Raw genomic sequence first — 21,146 nt, forward strand, 5'->3', positions numbered from 1 at the left:
ACATAACAATAACGAGGCTAAATACAGGGGGTACCGGTACAGAGTCAATGTTGCAGGGTACAGGTTAGTCAAGGTAATTGTGGTAATATGTACATGTAGGTAGGGATAAAGTGACTATGCATTGATAAAAACAGAGAGTAGCAGCAGTGTAGAAGAGGGGGAGGGCAATGCAAATAGTCTGGGTAGCCATGTGATTAGCTGTTCAGGAGTCTTATGGCTTGGGGGTAGAAGCTGTTTAGAAGCCTCTTGGACCTAGATTTGGCGCTCCGGTACCGCTTGCTGTGCAATAGCAGAGAGAACAGTCTATGACTAGGGTGGCTGGAGTCTTTGACAATTTTTAGGGTCTTTCTCTGACACCATCTGGTATTAAGGTCCTGGATGGCAGGAAGCTTGGCCCCGGTGATGTACTGGGCCGTACGCACTACCCTCTGTAGTTGCCATGCCAGGGAGTCATGCAACCTTTTGAGGATCTGAGGACCCATGCCAAATCTTTTCAGTCTCCTGAGAGGGAATAGGTTTTGTCGTGCCTTCATCATGACTGTCTTGGTGTGCTTGGACCATGTTAGTTTGTTGGTGATGTGGAACACAAGGAACTTGAAGCTCTCAACCTGCTCTACTTAAGCCCCGTCGATGAGAATAATCTCCTTTGTCTTGATCACGATGAGGGAGAGGTTGTTGTCCTTGTACCACATGGTCAGGTCTCTGACCTCCTCCCTATAGGCTGTCTCATCGTTGTCGGTGATCAGGCCTACCACTGTTGTGTCATCTGCAAACTTAATGATGGTGTTGGAGTTGTGCCTGGCTGTGCAGTCATGAGTGAACAGGGAGTAAAGGAGGGGACTGAGCACGCACCCCTGAGGGGCCACCGTGTTGAGGATCAGCGTGGCGGATGTGTTGTTACCTACCCTTACCACCTGGGGTCGGCCCGTCAGGAAGTCCAGGATCCAGTTGCAGAGGGAGGTATTTAGTCCCAGAGTCCATAGCTTAGTGATGAGCTTTGAGGGCACTATGGTGTTAAATGCTGAGCTGTCGTCAATTAATAGCATTCTCACATAGCTGTTCCATTTGTGCAGGTGTGAAAGGGCAGTGTAGAGTACAATAGAGATTGCCTCATCTGTGGATCTGTTGGTGTGGTATGCAAATTGGAGTGGGTCTAGGGTTTCTGGGATAATGGTGTTGATGTGAGCCATGACCAACCTTTCAAAGCATTTCATGGCTACATACGTGAATGCTACGAGCAGATTACCTTAGTGTTCTTGGGCACAGGGATTATGGTGGTCTGCTTGACACATGTTGGGATTACAGACTCATACAGGGAGAGGTTGAAAATGTCAGTGAAGACACTTGCCAGTTGGTCAGCACATGCTCAGAGTACATGTCCTGGTAATCCGTCTGGCCCTGTGGCCTTGTGAATGTCGACCTGTCTTACAAACATCGGCTGCGGAGAGCGTGATCACACAGTCGTCCGGAACAGCTGATGCTCTCATGCATGTTTCAGTGTTACTTGCCTCGAAGCGAGCATAGAAGTTATTTAGCTCGTCTGGTAGGCTCGTGTCACTGGCCAGCTCGCGACTGTGCTTCCCTTTGTAGTCTGTAATAGTTTGCAAGCCTTGCCACTGTCAGGATTTGGCCAGGGTTGTTCCGGTTTTTGGTCACTAGATGCCCCCATTGTGCCTTTTGACCTTTTGTTTTCCCTTGATCCCCATTATTATTTGCACCTGTGCCTCGTTTCCCCTGATTGTATTTAAACCCTTTGTTTTCCTCTGTTCTTTGCTCTGTGTTTGTATGTTAGCACCCAGCCCTAGTACTCTGAGAACTCTTGTTGATCCCGGTGGACTCTCTTGTGGAATTCTGTTTTTTTTGTTCTTGTTTGTTTGTTTTTTGAGTATCTTTTGAGGCTTTTTGTGCTTTACCTTCCACCTTGTGGATTTACCTTTTTTGTCTTGGAGGATTACCTTTGTTCTTGTAGGATTCCTTTTGAGGTTGTGGAGTTACATGTTTTCCTGAAGAACTTCACTTTTTACTTCATTAAATACACCATCTCATCTGCTGTGTCTGCCTCATCTTCTGGGTTCTGCCGACTATTCGTGGCTCAGTTGGTTAAGTGACTGTTTCTCACTCCGGAGACCCGGGTTCGTAACCGGGTCCTGACAGCCACATCCGATGAGCGTCAGAGCCAGTGTTGTACGATTCGATCTTAGTCCTGTTGACGCTTTGCCTGTTTGATGGTTTGTCGGAGGGCATAGCCGGGCTTCTTATAAGCTTCCAGGTTATATACTGTACATCATTGGTGAAACACCTTCTGACTAACGACTACAACAGGTGCAACACATCCTGAACAACGAGGATGATACCAATCCATACAGAATAGTCTGTGCTATCTGGGATCCTTGGGACATCCATACCCCATTGAAGTTGAAATGTAAAATGGTAAGGGTAAAGGTTAGGGTTTAGGGTATGGACGTCCCAAGGATACGGGATAGTACTGAACCAAAGAGAACCAACCTCCAAATAGAAAACAAAATCAAGGCGAAAAAAACAAAGCCTGTAACATAAGCATTAGCTTCCTTCCTCCAGTCAACACACTAATAGCCTGTCTGCAGATCAGCTGTGAAAATGCTTATCTTAATCCATGAGCTATCTTCCCATCGATGGCCTCCACTGACACAATGTCCTTTGGCCGGGAGTGAGGGACATCCTACTAGCTCCTCGCTCTGCATATGAAAGTGATTAGGGCCCTTGGCATGCACTTTTGGAATGACTGTTTATAAACACCGACTCCCACCATATCTAGACCAGGACACAGTGTGGTAACAGACTTTAGCACAGTTGAGGCAAGGATCATGTAGACTAGAGAAAGTTAGAGGCTTCTACCCACTGTAATATCAGACTAATCGCTCATACAGTAGAGGCTAATATATAACAGGGCAACAACATGTGTTGCAGTCTCCCCACGCTGCAGTCTCCCCACACTGCAGTCTCCCCACGCTGCAGTCTTCAGCATGCTGCCTGCTAACAGTTTCCTACCTACTAGATCAAAAGGCAGATATGAGAGAAGTGGCCATACAGCCTGTTGTCTGTCTTTCTTTCTGTCTGAGAGAGGACTGCAGCACACCAACAAAGTGCTGCCAAGAAACACATAACCACACAGACACAACACAAGGAAGTGAGATGAACTCTCCGTCTGAGCATCATCACAAAGCTTGCAGAGCATGGAATCCTACTGGCATGTCCAGTGAAGTCCCATTTCCTAGATAACTAAACATACTGAACCAAAGCAGACTGTGCAACCTCATTTAATAGTACATCATAATGGGAGGGCACTACAGTATCACACAGGGAGTGGAATATTATCAGTCAGAGTGAAGGGATGTCCACACCACAATCCACAGCCCTGTCCAGCCATGCTGAAAGGAGACCATTACGTGCCGACCGTTGAGGGTGACTAGAGGAGAGCGCAGAGGAGGTTGGACCACTGAAGGGTCCTCATTATGTAAAGCCTGTGGCACTCGGGCCACAATGGCCTTTTGTGGGGTCTCGCTGAGAGGAAGAAACCCACTGTGTGTGTGCCCTGTATAAAACCCATTCACTGAGACACACATAGAGACACACAGTGCCAACGCTAGCCAGGGTGCTGCCACTCCAAGCCTACATCAGGCCAACACCTCACCTTTCTCTAGCCCTGGGCCTCTAGTTTCAACAATCACAATCAGCACAGCAATAAGTGGATATTGCCCGAAGAAAACCAATTTCAATTTCAGCCTGTCTCTAATCTAAACCTAGTTTTATGACTGTGGGTTTCAAAGCACAACACACTCAAGGAAATGAGTCAGAAAGGGAATATGCATAAGGACACATTTTGACTTCAGATGCCATTCTATTCTGTGGTTGTGTCCATAGAATTATAATTACTGCAGAATGGAATCTCATGTTTGTTGTGCCCCACAGTGCCACAGAGAGATGAGAGCAGAATACCATTGAAATATAATGACTTATATTACTTCGATTTGCAGTAAACTGCAGCCAATATACATATTTTGTCACAGGCCATGGAGTGTTACAAAGTCAAAGCACCAACAGGGGAAAAAAATTCACCAGTCAACTGTTCTCAACAGTAGTGTTCATTCAGCCATTTAACCAGGGTTAATTACCTGAGAAAACACATGTCACACTGCTGCCTTGAGTGTTCAACAAGCATGTCACACACACACACACAAACACAAATGCGGTGAGTGATACTGAGTGTTCTTGGAGTCCATCCAAGAGCAGATAAGGAGGCAAAGAGGAGGAAAAGTATACAAGTTTGTTGTTTTCCTTCACAGACAGACAGACAGACAGACAGGACAGACAGGACAGTCCCAGGGCCTCTCTGATCAATATTTAGGTTGGGTGAACTTGGTGGGGTATTTTTTAATCTTTTATTTTACCTTTATTTAACCAGGCAAGTCAGTTAAGAACAAATTCTTATTTTCAATGACGGCCTGGGAACAGTGGGTTAACTGCCTGTTCAGGGGCAGAACGACAGATTTGTACCTTGTCAGCTCGGGGGTTTGAACTTGCAACCTTCCGGTTACCGGTCCAACATTCTAACCACTAGGTTAGAATGGGGGTGAAAGGGATGATAAGGACAAACAGGGACAGGACAAGGTTTAAAAACTCAGTATCCCCTCCATACGACTTCACAACCTTCATGACTTCTCAGTCTTTCCCAACAACAGATTATTCCTAGTTACCTCAATCTACAGTATATACTGAATACTGACTGGCTGACTAGGACTGACTGACTGGATGACTGGCTGACTAGGACTGGCTGACTGGCTGACTGGCTGACTAGGACTGACTGACTGGATGACTGGCTGACTGGCTGACTAGGACTGACTGACTGGATGACTGGCTGACTAGGATTGACTGATTGGATGACTGGCTGACTGGCTGACTAGGACTGACTGACTGGATGACTGGCTGACTGGCTGACTGGATGACTAGGACTGACTGACTGGCTGACTGGATGACTGGCTGACTAGGATTGACTGACTGGATGACTGGCTGACTGGATGACTGGCTGACTAGGACTGACTGACTGGCTGACTGGCTGACTAGGACTGACTGACTGGCTGACTGGCTGACTAGGACTGACTGACTGGCTGACTGGCTGGCCAAGTGAACGATAGCGACGACACTATCAGACTAACTAGGATCCAGTCAGTCACTGGGCATTTGTTACTTACCAGTGAGGAAGCTGCCATGTCTACCTCTCCTTTTATCAATGTCCAGGTCCTGGGTTGAGACATTCCTAGCTATTTTTCAGTGGCAAATAACAATACTACACTGAGTGTACAAATCATTAGGAATATTAGGACGGTAATAAGCACAATAAATATTAGCAGCATAGATAGTGGGAAGGATACACCACACCCGGCACACACAGTCTACATCAGCTTTACCCTCGTAGGAAGATGGCCTATATTGATAGGGCCAAATTGAAATGCTTATTTCAGAAGAAATATAAAAAGCATATGCATAAGCATGGTAGCATTTGAAAGGGAACAGTTTGGAGATTTGGGGGAAATCATCAGACCAAAGTTGAGGACACAACAGTTCACCTGACAGTAGACTGAATCCAAACATTACACTGTTGATTTTATGTGCATTTTACATTTACTGTACTTTGCCACATTTGTTGATAACGAAATCTGAAACCCCCCCGGATACTCTACATTCAGTAACACGATAAGAATACTCCTGGAAAATGTGGGGTATATACACATACAGCATTTCTCTCAGTCAGTTGACAAAAAAAATCCAAAATTTGCAAAATTAACGGGAGGGATGGGGCAACTACTGGTCCCGTGTGGTGCTCAAAACCCATACAGAGCTGTGAAGCTCGGAGCCAGAGGTCTGACGTCATGTATAGCATGCTACTGCACAGCCACTGCTTTCCAATTTAGGCAGTTATCAGTGCCCAAATCTTCCATTTGTAAAGTGCTACATCTGCAGAGATATGACCAGCCCAGTGGCACCAACCTGGCTATCACACACTATAATATAACCATTCCACTCCTCACCTCCCACACCTAGCTCCAACATGTTAACATGTATTGTACTGCGATAAAATACAACCCTGCCTGCCTGCCTCCTACCTTGCCTGCCTCACTCCCCTCGTCAGCAACTTGTGGATAATTACTTGGACAAAGCGGATGACAAAGTGTGCTTTGAGACATAAGCACCAGGCCAGAGAACGCTTGGCCTGCACAACCCACCAGTTAGTTCAAGCAAACATTGGGATGCTTGTGAAATGGTGAGCTTTCCGTAAAACAGGGGGCTCACACACAAACACTGTGACAGTAGAAAGTGCCGGCAAACACACTGCCACTGCTGTGTCTGTGTGTGTGTGTGTTTGTTTGCTCCAGCCATAGTGAAAGCTGGACCAGTGTGCTCACCGGGGACAGGTGGTACGTGTCATGCCTATATGACATCATCGGAGGAACATTGCGCAGGACAGGGAAGTTCCACAGATTGCAGTAACGGAATCTGACACTTCAGACAACAACAATCACTTTCACTCTTATCCTTTCACACCATTACTTAATATGACCTTCATAAACAAAATGATACACACATGAAACAAGTGAACTTAAAAATAATATTTGAAAAAGAAAGATAGACCATATCTTTCTAAGTATGTATATGACAGAGGACTGTTTGTGCACTTGGCAGTTCTAATGTGTACTGGTATTTTTCCAGGCCCTGTTCTGTTGTAGAACTTTTGTTTCATAAAGGAGAACTCAAAAGGTTATTTGGCATCAATATTTTTTTGTAGGGGAATGCACCCAAACCAACAAACATGTCCCAATTTAACATACACCAAAACATCAAATATGAGCTGGACTAATATCAGTACAGCACACACTCAATATCAGCTGTATGAATCCTGTATAAACACAACATTGCCTTTTGTCATGAGAGAAACATCCAGTTAGCCTGGTTCTGTTCTATACATGCTCTCTCCCTTTGTCTCCACAGTTCCACCCAAACTGTAATCTCTTCTCTGTCCAATAAACATTGTCTTCCTCCATCAACTGCTCTAATGAGATGGCCTCCATTATCACAATGGCTCCTCTTCTCTCTCCTCTCCAAGAAAAAGTCATTCATTTATCAATCAGGCCCTAGAGAATGTGAGGCTCAGAGGCCCCTTCCACGTCTCTGGCAGGCAGAGCAGAGCATTTACCCAGACAGCCATGCCGGCCGGATAGGAGGAGAATCTCATCATCAAATCCAATCCCTAATATTAATTTGAGTCACAGAGAGGAAGACATACTGAGTCTATAGCTTCCCATAGTGGAACAAGACAAAGAACAGAGCCACACAGAGGGGACATATTGGCTGTGTCTGATATAACTATGTCCGATTTCCTGGCCGAAAGCACTGCACTACATAGAGAATAGGGTGTCATTTCAACAGCTATTGAGTCCATGGTGTCTCATTGTGGAACCAGACAAAAGAGGAGCCGAGTCACTGGCTGGCTGTAGCAGGATTAGCTGGCCCAGTGTTCTGTAGGAACTAAGAAATAGGAAGGACCCAAGAAAACAGTTGCCCGAGCTGTGCCTGTACAGATTCTATAGCTACAAAGGGGACTTGCTGATTTACTGTGTGTGTGTGTGTATATATATCTTTGTGTGTGTTACCTCTACAGTGTGGCCCCTCATCCCAGCCATCAGTGCAGTCAGGGCTCCCATCACACAGTCTGCTCATGTGGATACACATGTCTGTCCCCAGACACTCAAACTCATTGGCCGGACACAGGGACACTCTGTGTGGACCTGCAACACAATACACACATTACAGTCAGAGATCAAATGATACCACAGAAACTAGTAACCATTGTAAAAAAAAAATTGGTTGCTTTAATATTGCAGATAGATTGTGGTTTCCATCATTGTAATTGTCTGCATCATTTCCAATCCCCCTTATATTTTTTTGTAAATATATTTCCCTTTATTATTTTTCCCTAAACCGACCATCCCTCCCCTAATTGGAGTAAACTGATGGACAACAACACAACAGTTATATTTTGTTTGTCTATAGTTCCATCTTTCAGCTCCACTTAACCCCGCCCATCTATCTCTGAACACCATCCAGTTTTGATTTCTATTTGCCATACATTTTTCAACTGTGCGGGGATGTTTCACAAAAGTTCTGATACTTTCTATTCTCTTACATTGTACATATTGTAAATTAAAGATAAACATTTTTGCTAAGAGTGTTATTATGTTATTGATTGATTAGGACTTTTTAAATTACACAGCAGTGCTATTTACAGACTTAGCCCCAGGTAAATGTTGCAATTCTTCAGCCATTCCTGAACCTGCGACCAAAAACAAGCTACATGTGGACAGTAACAAAACAAATGATCTAATGATTCTGTCTCTTCGCAACAAAATCTGCAGAGCTGGGATAGTTGTATCTGTCACGACTTCTAGCCATCATTGATCCCGTCTTGCTTTATTTTTCATTTTCCATTGGTTTTGTCTTTGTCTTCCTTAGTTTTCAATCCCATTCATTACCTGTTGTGTATCTACCGAAGTCGTTGCCTCTCCTTGTTCGGGCGGTGCTCGGCGTTCGACGTCACCGGTCTTCTAGCCATCATTGATCCTTTTTTAATTTTCCATTGGTTTTGTCTTGTCTTCCCACACACCTGTTTTCAATCCCATTCATTACCTGTTGTGTATTTAACCCTCTGTTTCCCCTCATGTCTTTGTCAGAGATTGTTTATTGTCAGTGTAGTGTTTGTTGTATAGGTGCGCGTCGGGTCTTCGTACCCATATTTTGTTTATGTTCTTTTCCTGTTTAGTGTTATGGAGCATGTTACTAGGACATTATTAAAAGACTCCATTTTACACTCCGTTTGACTCTCCTGCGCCTGACTTCCCTGCCACCTATACACATATGCCTGACAGTATCCCCCATATATATATATATCATTCTACTGGTTGCAAGAATTTTGTATAGTAATTTAAATAGAAAAACTAATTTTGAATCCAGCGTTGTTTAGTGTATCAGTTCATAAATCATGTGCCATGGAATCGGTACGTCAAAAATCTCTTCCCAACTATCTTGCAATCTATATGGCACGGCTGTACATTTTTGGTCCTTAAATGACACCGGTATACTTTTTATTTATGCAAATTTTATTTAGCCAATTATGGTCTTTAATGCAGAGCCGACAGACAAGTTCATTACTTTCTCCTCCTTCCACTTCCATTTTTTTTGTGGTAATTCTGCAATTAGTTGGTTGTAATTTTGGGTAGAGCAGACATTTCCCTCTGTGTTAGCTGCATGTGTTACATATCTCCACCAGTCCTATTTACGATATCATTTACAAAGATTATACCGTTTTAAATTATTTTCATTTTTTTTTTGTCATTAGTATATTCGAGTTTAACCATGATATTTTTTGTAATATTTGTAGTGTCTTTTCTGATGGATTAAACTGAAATTGCAACCAACTTTCTTTGGCTTGTTTGACAAATAGCGATATTTGGGAGATCATTTAATTTTCAAATAGATTGAAAGGTTGTAAACGGGAATAAAGGGAAAAAGGCCATTCTTGAACTTGGGTTGAGACATTCTTACTAATCTGCTAGAAAACCAGTTCGGATTTAAGTATAATTTTTGTATGACTGAAGCCTTTAGTGAGAGGTATAATTCTTTAATATTTAATCATTTCTGCCCTCCAAATTCATATTCATTATATAAATAGGTCAGTTTAATTGTTGCTTGGTTTGCCATTCCAAATAAAATGTCATATTTTTTGCAAGGCCATGAGCAAATAGGTAAACTAGGATATGAGTAAAGAGTTAATCAGGGTGATTTTTTCCCCAAATAGACAGTTATTTTCCTTTCCATAGCAAGATCTTATCTATTTTTGCCAACATTCTATGAAAACATTTCTTTCTTTCGGGATATGAATATGGAGTATGTCCACTTCACCTTCAGATAATTATATTGGTTAAACTACACGATAATGTAACAGTAAAAAATGTTTGTGATCCAATATAGTACACTTATCAAAATTTGATTGTAATCCAGAGAAAACATTCATCATCAGTGTACAATGACACCTTTGTTTTTAAGCCCTGGATTTCTAGGTTGTTACTGTTGGATCTGTGGCCATAATAAATGGTCATAATAAATAGATATGGCGATAGTGGACAACTTTGCTTTACTTCTCTTGACAGTTTAATACTTTCTGAGAAGTAGCCATTATTTACTCTTTTACACCTGGGGTTACTATACATAACTTTAACCCACTGTAAAAGAGATTCTCCATGATTTAAATATTCCAGGCACTTGTATATACATTCCAGTCGAACTTTATCAAAATACTTTTCAAGTCAGCTATGAATACCAGGCCTGGGTTCCCAGATTTTCTGTTGAGTTCTATTGTTTCCAGTTCTTGTCTTATATTATCTCCAATGTATCGTCCATGTAAAAAACATGTCTGAATAGGAAGAATAATATCTGACAATACATTTTTAATTCTATGCGCTCTGCATTTTGCTAGAATTTTTGCATCACAAGACTGAAGTGTAAGGGGCTTCCATTTTTTATGGACTGGATCTTTATATTTACCATTTGGGTCATGTTTCAGTAATAATGACACCAGAACATCTTGTTGAGTATCTGCTAATCTACCATTTACATAGGAGTGGTTAAAACATGCTAATAATGGTCCTCTGAGTATATCAATAAAGGTTTGGTATACTTCCACTAGTATGTCATCCAGCCCTGAAGTTTCTCCATATTAAAGGCTTTAATTGCATCAAGCAGTTCCTCCTCTGTAATTTGTCCTTCACATGAGTCTTTCTGTACAGCTGTTCTTCTTACATGATTTTAAAAATTCTTACAATTAACTTGGATAAGTGGAGATGGAGGAGACTGAAATGAAAACAAATGCTTAAAGTACTTTGCTTCCTCTTTCAAAATATAGTTTGGTGAATCATGGGTGACTCTGTCATTTGTAACAAGTTTTAGTAAATACATTTTTGTAGCATTTCTATGTTGAATATTCAAAAAATATTTGGTGCATTTTCCCCATATTCCATCCAGTTCGCTTTATTTTTTATAATACATTACACTGGATCTTTCTTGAATAAGATCCACCATTTCTTTTTGATTTTCCTCTAACATATTCAGTGACTCTAACGTACTGTTTTTATTGCCATCTATTTCTACTGCTAGTCCCTCTATTTCCATTCTTTATATGACTCCTTTTGACTTAAATTGCTTTTGTTTTAAAGATGAGTATTGAATTACATGGCCTCTAGGGGCACATTTAAAAGTGTCCCATATAATAAGGGTATCTGCAGTACCTTTATTACGTCAGAAAAAGTCAGTTATAAATGATTATGTCCTGCTTAAAAACAAGTTGTCATCCAATAGGCTTTGATTACATTTCCAAGAGTAATGTATATGCCAATTATTTGATGGTAAGACCTAATTCTGATCCCTATCAACACTTTTTTAACTTTTGGTGCCCGCGAGAACTACATAAAAAAGTAGTCAAGACGACTAGCTTGAATGAGTCTCAGCCATGTACAGTGGGGAGAACAAGTATTTGATACACTGCCGATTTTGCAGGTTTTCCTACTTACAAAGCATGTAGAGGTCCGTCATTTTTATCATAGGTACACTTCAACTGTGAGAGACGGAATCTAAAACAAAAATCCAGAAAATCACATTGTATGATTTTTAAGTAATTCATTTGCATTTTATTGCATGACATAAGTATTTGATCACCTACCAACCAGTAAGAATTCCGGCTCTCACAGACCTGTTAGTTTTTCTTTAAGAATCCCTCCTGTTCTCCACTCATTACCTGTATTAACTGCACCTGTTTGAACTCGTTACCTGTATAAAAAACACCTGTCCACACACTCAATCAAACAGACTCCAACCTCTCCACAATGACCAAGACCCGATAGCTGTGTAAGCACATCAGGGATAAAATGGTAGACCTGCACAAGGCTGGGATGGGCTACAGGACAATAGGCAAACAGCTTGGTGAGAAGGCAACAAATGTTGGTGCAATTAAATGGAAGAAGAAAATGGAAGAAGTTCAAGATGACGGTCAATCACCCTCGGTCTGGGGCTCCATGCAAGATCTCACCTCGTGGGGCATCAATGATCATGAGGAAGGTGAGGGATCAGCCCAGAACTTCACGGCAGGACCTGGTCAATGACCTGAAGAGAGCTGAGACCACAGTCTCAAAGAAAACCATTAGTAACACACTACACCGTCATGGATTAAAATCCTGCAGCGTACGTAAGGTCCCCCTGCTCAAGCCAGCGTATGTCCAGGCCCGTCTGAAGTTTGCCAATGACCATCTGGATGATCCAGAGGAGGAATGGGAGAAGGTCATGTGGTCTGATGAGACAAAAATAGAGCTTTTTGGTCTAAACTCCACTCGCCGTGTTTGGAGGAAGAAGAAGGATGAGTACAACCCCAAGAATACCATCCCAACTGTGAAGCATGGAGGTGGAAACATCATTCTTTGGGGATGCTTTTCTGCAAAGGGGACAGGACGACTGCACCGTATTGAGGGGAGGATGGATGGGGCCATGTATCGCGAGATCTTGGCCAACAACCTCCTTCCCTCAGTAAGAGCATTGAAGATGGGTCGTGGCTGGGTCTTCCAGCATGACAACGATCCGAAACACACAGCCAGGGCAACTAAGGAGTGGCTCCGTAAGAAGCATCTCAAGGTCCTGGAGTGGCCTAGCCAGTCTCCAGACCTGAACCCAATAGAAAATCTTTGGAGGGAGCTGAAAGTCAGTATTGCCCAGCAACAGCCCCGAAACCTGAAGGATCTGGAGTAGGTCTGTATGGAGGAGGGGGCCAAAATCCCTGCTGCAGTGTGTGCAAACTTGGTCAAGAACTACAGGAAACATATGATCACTGTAATTGCAAACAAAGGTTTCTGTACCAAATATTAAGTTCTGGTTTTCTGATGTATCAACTACTTATGTCATGCAATAAAATGCAAATTAATATATCTTCATTTCCACAATAAACAAATAATATCCGTAATAATGTTGGCAGTTCATATGAAGGATTGTTACCTCTAACCAGGATTGTTACCTCTAACCAGGATTGTTACCTATAACCAGGATTGTTACCTATAACCAGGATTGTTACCTCTAACCAGGATTGTTACCTATAACCAGGATTGTTACCTATAACCAGGATTGTTACCTCTAACCAGGATTGTTACCTATAACCAGGATTGTTACCTATAACCAGGATTGTTACCTATAAACAGGATTGTTACCTATAAACAGGATTGTTACCTCAAACCAGGATTGTTACCTCAAACCAGGATTGTTACCTCAAACCAGGATTGTTACCTCTAAACAAGATTGTTACCTATAACCAGGATTGTTACCTCAAACCAGGATTGTTACCTCAAACCAGGATTGTTACCTATAACCAGGATTGTTACCTATAACCAGGATTGTTACCTATAACCAGGATTGTTACCTCTAACCAGGATTGTTACCTCTAACCAGGATTGTTACCTCTAACCAGGATTGTTACCTCTAACCAGGATTGTTACCTCTAACCAGGATTGTTACCTATAACCAGGATTGTTACCTATAACCAGGATTGTTACCTCTAAACAAGATTGTTACCTATAACCAGGATTGTTACCTCTAAACAAGATTGTTACCTATAAACAGGATTGTTACCTCTAACCAGGATTGGCATTACAAAAATTACATTTTTGGCAAACAAATATTGTGATTCATCCTGTATTGTCCCTAACATCATCACCCCACAGCAACAGATGTGGGATACACACACACACACACACACACACACACACACACACACACACACACACACACACACACACACACACACACACACACGCTCAGATTTTCAACAGTTGTTCCATCCCCAGGCCCAACTCAAGAGAAGACTTGATGTGTGAATGCATATACAGTTGTAGCTGTTTGAGAAGGCATGCTAATTTGAGCAAGAATGGGGAGATTTGACTAACCAATGTCAAGTCCTTGCTGATGGCGCTCAGATACACCCCTAAGAATAGGCCCCCTTTCTGAATGTCTGAGTGTGACCCCTCCCCATGGGTTACTGCAGCTAGTGTTGCCAGCACTGCCACTACCTGGGTGGGGGTACCTCACTGAAATCCGCTCTGGCTAGGTACAAGGTCATCAAGGTTCACATTAGCAGCTTTGATAAATTCCTTGTATGTTATGCTCACCCATGTGGGGATTTGGCTTAGTTGGACCAACCCTGCCAGGCAGGCTCAGACTCTTGAGGACACAGTGCTGCTTTAGTGGGTCTCTGACAGCATGTATCTTTCTGTCTTGGCTGCATATAAGCTACTTTCAGTAGGCCTATAAAACAAATAAGGATTCCTCCTTAGTCTGTGGATATCTCAGGTGGGTGTCTAGTGAATAGGGTTGGGGACCGTTCCATCATGCGCACCATCATGATAAGACAATGAATAAATAAACTATATTCATAATCAATTTTAAAATGTATATCCCATATCTTCACAAAATGTAATACTCCTGCTTACACACACACACACACACACACACACACACACACACACACACACACACACACACACACACACACACACACACACACACACACACACACACACACACACACACACACACACACACACACACACACACACACACACACACACACACACACACACACGGGCTCTGGCATTTGCAACCACTTTCCTTTTTCACTCACTTAACTCCAGTCTTTTTCAAACACAAAAACACACCGCACCTACCATCACAATACACCCGCAAATACCCACATACTGTGTGTCATGTTGTATATATGATAGGAAACAGGTGCAGGAATACGAAATGTGTGTTTTTATTACTTCAACCAAGATAGCGCATGTCATGAACATGATGGGGACGAAGCCCAAAACAAACAGGTCAAATATAACACAGGGCTGTAAACCCAAACAAAGAGCAAGGTATAAACCTCTAATAAATACAATAAAGCATAATAGATGCGTAGTATCAAAGCCGACACAACAGAGCACAGGTACTCACAAGACCAACAGACATGGAACAACAACCGTCAAGGACAAGGGGAAACAGAGGGCACATATGTACACATACTAATCAGGGGGAATGGGAACCAGGTGTGCGTAAGGAGACAAGACAGTCCGGGGTTGGTGGTAATGATCCAGTTCAGTGACGCCTAGAAGGCCGGTGACGTAGACCTCCGGAGCTGATGAATGGAATGAGCAGCAGTACCGGGAGGATCAGTGACACTGTGCCTTCTGTCTTCGGTTTGCTGTGTTTTTATCACTACCATGTTGATTCCTAAATAATTCCGGGGTTTTGAGTACTTTTGTGTTTCAGTTCCTTATACAGTTAAAGTCGGAAGTTTACATACACCTTAGCCAAGTTTTTCACAAATCCTGATATTTAATCATAGTAAAAATTCCTTGTCTTAGGTAATTTAGGATCACCCCTTTATTTTAAGAATGTGAAATGTCAGAATAATACTAGAGAGAATTATGTATTTCATCTTTAATTTCTTTCATCACATTCCCAGTGGGTCAGAAGTTTACATACACTCGATTAATATTTGGTAGCATTGCCTTTAAATTGTTTAACTTGGGTCAAACATTTTGGGTAGCCTTCCACAAGCTTCCACAATAAGTCTGGTGAATTTTGGCCCATTCCTCCTGACAGAGCTGGTGTAACAGAAAGATTTCTAGGCCTCCTTGCTCGCACATGCTTTTTTCAGTTCTGCCCACAAATTTTCTATAGGATTGAGGTCAGGGCTTTGTGATGGCCACTCCAATACCTTGACTTTGTTGTCCTTAAGCCATTTTGCCACAACTTTGGAAGTATGCTTGGGGTCAATGTCCATTTGGAAGACCAATTTGCGACCAAGCTTTAACTTCCTGACTGATGTCTTGAGATGAAATCTATCGCCAGTTTTGTACGGCGCAGCGCGGCTCGGAACGGAACATACCGGACCAATTTGTCTCTCCATGTCCTTGGATTTCAACTGCTCTCTGGACATTCATTCCCGGATCTCACAGCTAGCTAGCTGCTATCCGTGTGTCTATCTGCTCTCGACGATTCTGGAGCAAACATCAATTACTCCGGAGCTAGCCAGCTCCGTCAATCACTCCTGGGCTGCAGTCACCTATCCGGACCCGTTTTACTGCCTACGCGGAGCCCCACCGGGCCTTCACAACTGGACTGCTGACGTTATCTACCCGAAGGAGATCCGGCTGGCTCCTCCGTCGCGACGTTACCTGAACGCCCATCTGCGGCCTGCTAACCATTAGCTGTCTTACCGGCTGCTCTCAGAATAGACAATCGGACAATTTATTTATTTTTATTATTATTATGTTTCTTCTTGGGCCTCTATAACTATATATATTGTTTTTATTTTATTTTTGTTGTTGTGTGATTTGGACTAATCCCCTCTACCACACAGAACCCCACTAATCTACTGACGGAACGCAAGAGGTGGCTAACAACAGACCTCCATCCTATGCTAGCTTGCTACCGATGTCCTGGCTAGCTGTCTAAATCGCCGTGACCCCCAAACCAACCACTCCACTCACTGGACTCTTTTGATCACTCGACTAAGGATGCCTCTCCTTAATGTCAATATGTCTTGTCCATTGCTGTTCTGGTTAGTGTTTATTGGCTTATTTCACTGTAGAGCCTCTAGTCCTGCTCACTATACCATATCCAATTTATTAGTTCCACCACCCACACATGCAATGACATCTCCTGGTTTCAATGATGTTTCTAGAGACAATATCTCTCTCTTCATCACTCAATACCTAGGTTTATCTCCACTGTATTCACATCCTACCATACCTTTGTCTGTACATTATACCTTGATGCTATTTTATCGCCCCCAGAAACCTCCTTTTACTCTCTGTTCCAGACATTCTAGACGACCAATTCTTATTGCTTTTAGCCGTACCCTTATTCTTCTCCTCCTATGTTCCTCTGGCGATGTAGAGGTGAATCCAGGCCCTGCAGTGCCTAGCTCCACTCCTATTCCCCAGGCACTCTCTTTTGATGACTTCTGTAACCGTAATAGCCTTGGTTTCATGCATGTTAACATTAGAAGCCTCCTCCCTAAGTTTGTTCTATTCACTGCTTTAGCACACTCTGCCAACCCGGATGTTCTAGCTGTGTCTGAATCCTGGCTTAGGAAGACCACCAAAAATTCTGACATTTTAATTCCAAATTACAACATTTTCAGACAAGATAGAACTGCCAAAGGGGCGGTGTTGCAATCTACTGCAAAGATAGCCTGCAGAGTTCTGTCCTACTATCCAGGTCTGTACCCAAACAATTTGAACTTCTACTTTTAAAAATCCACCTCTCTAAAAACAAGTCTCTCACCGTTGCCGCCTGCTATAGACCACCCTCTGCCCCCAGCTGTGCTCTGGACACCATATGTGAACTGATTGCCCCCCATCTATCTTCAGAGCTCGTGCTGCTAGGCGACCTAAACTGGAACATGCTTAACACCCCAGCCATCCTACAATCTAAACTTGATGCCCTCAATCTCACTCAAATTATCAATGAACCTACCAGGTACCCCCCCCAAAGCCTTAAACACGGGCACCCTCATAGATATCATCCTAACCAACTTCCCCTCTAAATACACCTCTGCTGTCTTCAACCAAGATCTCAGCGATCACTGCCTCATTGCCTGCATCCGTAATGGGTCAGCAGTCAAACGACCTCCACTCATCACTGTAAAACGCTCCCTGAAACACTTCAGAGAGCAGGCCTTTCTAATCGACCTGGCCGGGGTATCCTGGAATGATATTGATCTCATCCCGTCAGTAGAGGATGCCTGTATATTTTTTTTAAATGCCTTCCTAACCATCTTACATAAACATGCCCCATTCAAGAAATTTAGAACCAGGAACAGATATAGCCCTTGGTTCTCCCCAGACCTGACTGCCCTTAACCAACACAAAAACATCCTATGGCGTTCTGCATTAGCATCGAACAGCCCCGTGATATGCAGCTGTTCAGGGAAGCTAGAAACCGTTATACACAGGCAGTTAGAAAAGCCAAGGCTAGCTTTTTCAAGCAGAAATTTGCTTCCTGCAACACTAACTCAAAAAGTTCTGGGACACTGTAAAGTCCATGGAGAATAAGAACACCTCCTCCCAGCTGCCCACTGCACTGAAGATAGGAAACACTGTCACCACTGATAAATCCACCATAATTGAGAATTTCAATAAGCATTTTTCTACGGCTGGCCATGCTTTCCACCTGGCTACTCCTACCCCGGTCAACAGCACTGCACCCCCAACAGCAACTCGCCCAAGCCTTCCCCATTTCTCCTTCTCCCAAATCCATTCAGCTGATGTTCTGAAAGAGCTGAAAAATCTGGACTCCTACAAATCAGCCGGGCTAGACAATCTGGACCCTTTCTTTCTAAAATTATCTGCCGAAATTGTTGCCACCCCTATTACTAGCCTGTTCAACCTCTCTTTCGTGTCGTCTGAGATTCCCGAAGATTGGAAAGCAGCTGCGGTCATCCCCCTCTTCAAAGGGGGGGACACTCTTGACCCAAACTGCTACAGACCTATATCTATCCTACCATGCCTTTCTAAGGTCTTCGAAAGCCAAGTCAACAAACAGATTACCGACCATTTCGAATCTCACCATACCTTCTCTGCTATGCAATCTGGTTTCAGAGCTGGTCATGGGTGCACCTCAGCCACGCTCAAGGTCCTAAACGATATCTTAACCGCCATCGATAAGAAACATTACTGTGCAGCCGTATTCATTGATCTGGCCAAGGCTTTCGACTCTGTCAACCACCGCATCCTCATCGGCAGACTCGACAGCCTTGGTTTCTCAAATGATTGCCTCGCCTGGTTCACCAACTACTTCTCTGATAGAGTTCAGGGGGTGCCACAGGGTTCAATTCTTGGACCGACTCTCTTCTCTGTATACATCAATGAGGTCGCTCTTGCTGCTGGTGAGTCCCTGATCCACCTCTACGCAGACGACACCATTCTGTATACTTCCGGCCCTTCTTTGGACACTGTGTTAACAACCCTCCAGGCAAGCTTCAATGCCATACAACTCTCCTTCCGTGGCCTCCAATTGCTCTTAAATACAAGTAAAACTAAATGCATGCTCTTCAACCGATCGCTACCTGCACCTACCCGCCTGTCCAACATCACTACTCTGGACGGCTCTGACTTAGAATACGTGGACAACTACAAATACTTAGGTGTCTGGTTAGACTGTAAACTCTCCTTCCAGACCCATATCAAACATCTCCAATCCAAAGTTAAATCTAGAATTGGCTTCCTATTTCGCAACAAAGTATCCTTCACTCATGCTGCCAAACATACCCTTGTAAAACTGACCATCCTACCAATCCTCGACTTTGGCGATGTCATTTACAAAATAGCCTCCAATACCCTACTCAACAAATTGGATGCAGTCTATCACAGTGCAATCCGTTTTGTCACCAAGCCCCATATACTACCCACCATTGCGACCTGTACGCTCTCGTTGGCTGGCCCTCGCTTCATACTCGTCGCCAAACCCACTGGCTCCATGTCATCTACAAGACCCTGCTAGGTAAAGTCCCCCCTTATCTCAGCTCGCTGGTCACCATAGCATCTCCCACCTGTAGCACACGCTCCAGCAGGTATATCTCTCTAGTCACCCCCAAAACCAATTCTTTCTTTGGCCGCCTCTCCTTCCAGTTCTCTGCTGCCAATGACTGGAACGAACTACAAAAATCTCTGAAACTGGAAACACTTATCTCCCTCACTAGCTTTAAGCACCAACTGTTAGAGCATCTTACAGATTACTGCACCAATACATAGCCCACCTATAATTTAGCCCAAACAACTACCTCTTTCCCAACTGTATTTAATTTATTTATTTATTTTGCTCCTTTGCACCCCATTATTTGTATTTCTACTTTGCACATTCTTCCATTGCAAAACTACCATTCCAGTGTTTTACTTGCTATATTGTATTTACTTTGCCACCATGGCCTTTTTTGCCTTTACCTCCCTTCTCACCTAATTTGCTCACATTGTATATAGACTTGTTTCTACTGTATTATTGACTGTGTGTTTGTTTTACTCCATGTGTAACTCTGTGTCGTTGTACCTGTCGAACTGCTTTGCTTTATCTTGGCCAGGTCGCAATTGTAAATGAGAACTTGTTCTCAACTTGCCTACCTGGTTAAATAAAGGTGAAATAAATAAAAAATAAAACAATTTTGCTTCAATATCTCCACATACTTTTTCTTTTCATGATGCCATCTATTTTGTGAAGTGCACCAGTCCCTCAGGCAGCAAAGCACTCCCACAACATGATGGTGCCACCCGCATGCTTCACAGTTGGGATGGTGTTCGTCAGCTTGCAAGCCTCTCCCTTTTTCCTCCAAACATAACGATGGTCATTATGGCCAAACAGTTCTATTTTTGTTTCCTCAGACCAAAGGACATCTCTCCAAAAAGTACGATCTTTGTCCCTATGGCAGTTTTGGAGCAGTGGCTTCTTCCTTGCTGAGCGGCCTTTCAAGTTATGTCGATAAAGGACTCGTTTTACTGTGGATATAGATACTCTGTACCTGTTCCCTCCAGCATCTTCACGGGGTCCTGTGCTGTTGTTCTGGGATTGATTTGCACTTTTCGCAACAAAGTACGTTCATCTCTAGGAGACAGATCGCGTCTCCTTCCTGAGCGGTATGACGGCTGCGTGGTCCCATGGTGTTTATACTTGCGTGCTATTGTTTGTACAGATGAACGTGGTACCTTCAGGCGTTTGGAAATTGCTCCCAAGGATGAACCAGACTTGTGGAGGCCTACAATGTTTTTCTGAGGTCTTGGCTGATTTCTTTTGATTTTCCCATGATGTCAAGCAAAGAGGCACTGAGTTTGAAGGTAGGCCTTGAAATACATCCACAGGTACACATCCAATTGACTCAAACAATGTAAATTAGCCTATCAGAAGCTTCTAAAGCCATGACATAATTTTCTGGAATTTTCCAAGCTGTTTAAAAAGGCACAGTCAACTTGGTGTATGTAAACTTCTGA

General features: G+C 43.1%; 1 protein-coding gene across 2 annotated transcripts in view; it reads right to left on the minus strand.

Annotated features, from left to right (window-relative positions):
- Window positions 1-21,146, minus strand: part of LOC118360521 (low-density lipoprotein receptor-related protein 1-like) — a 260,259-nt gene that overhangs the window by 155,942 nt on the left and 83,171 nt on the right. For both annotated transcript variants that reach the window (XM_052484956.1, XM_052484955.1), the window contains exon 3: window positions 7,686-7,820. In XM_052484956.1, the coding sequence (XP_052340916.1) occupies window positions 7,686-7,820 (135 nt within the window). The remainder of the gene's footprint in view (window positions 1-7,685; window positions 7,821-21,146) is intronic.

Source organism: Oncorhynchus keta, chromosome 28, assembly GCF_023373465.1.
Source record: "Oncorhynchus keta strain PuntledgeMale-10-30-2019 chromosome 28, Oket_V2, whole genome shotgun sequence".
Taxonomy (NCBI): Eukaryota; Metazoa; Chordata; class Actinopteri; order Salmoniformes; family Salmonidae; genus Oncorhynchus; species Oncorhynchus keta.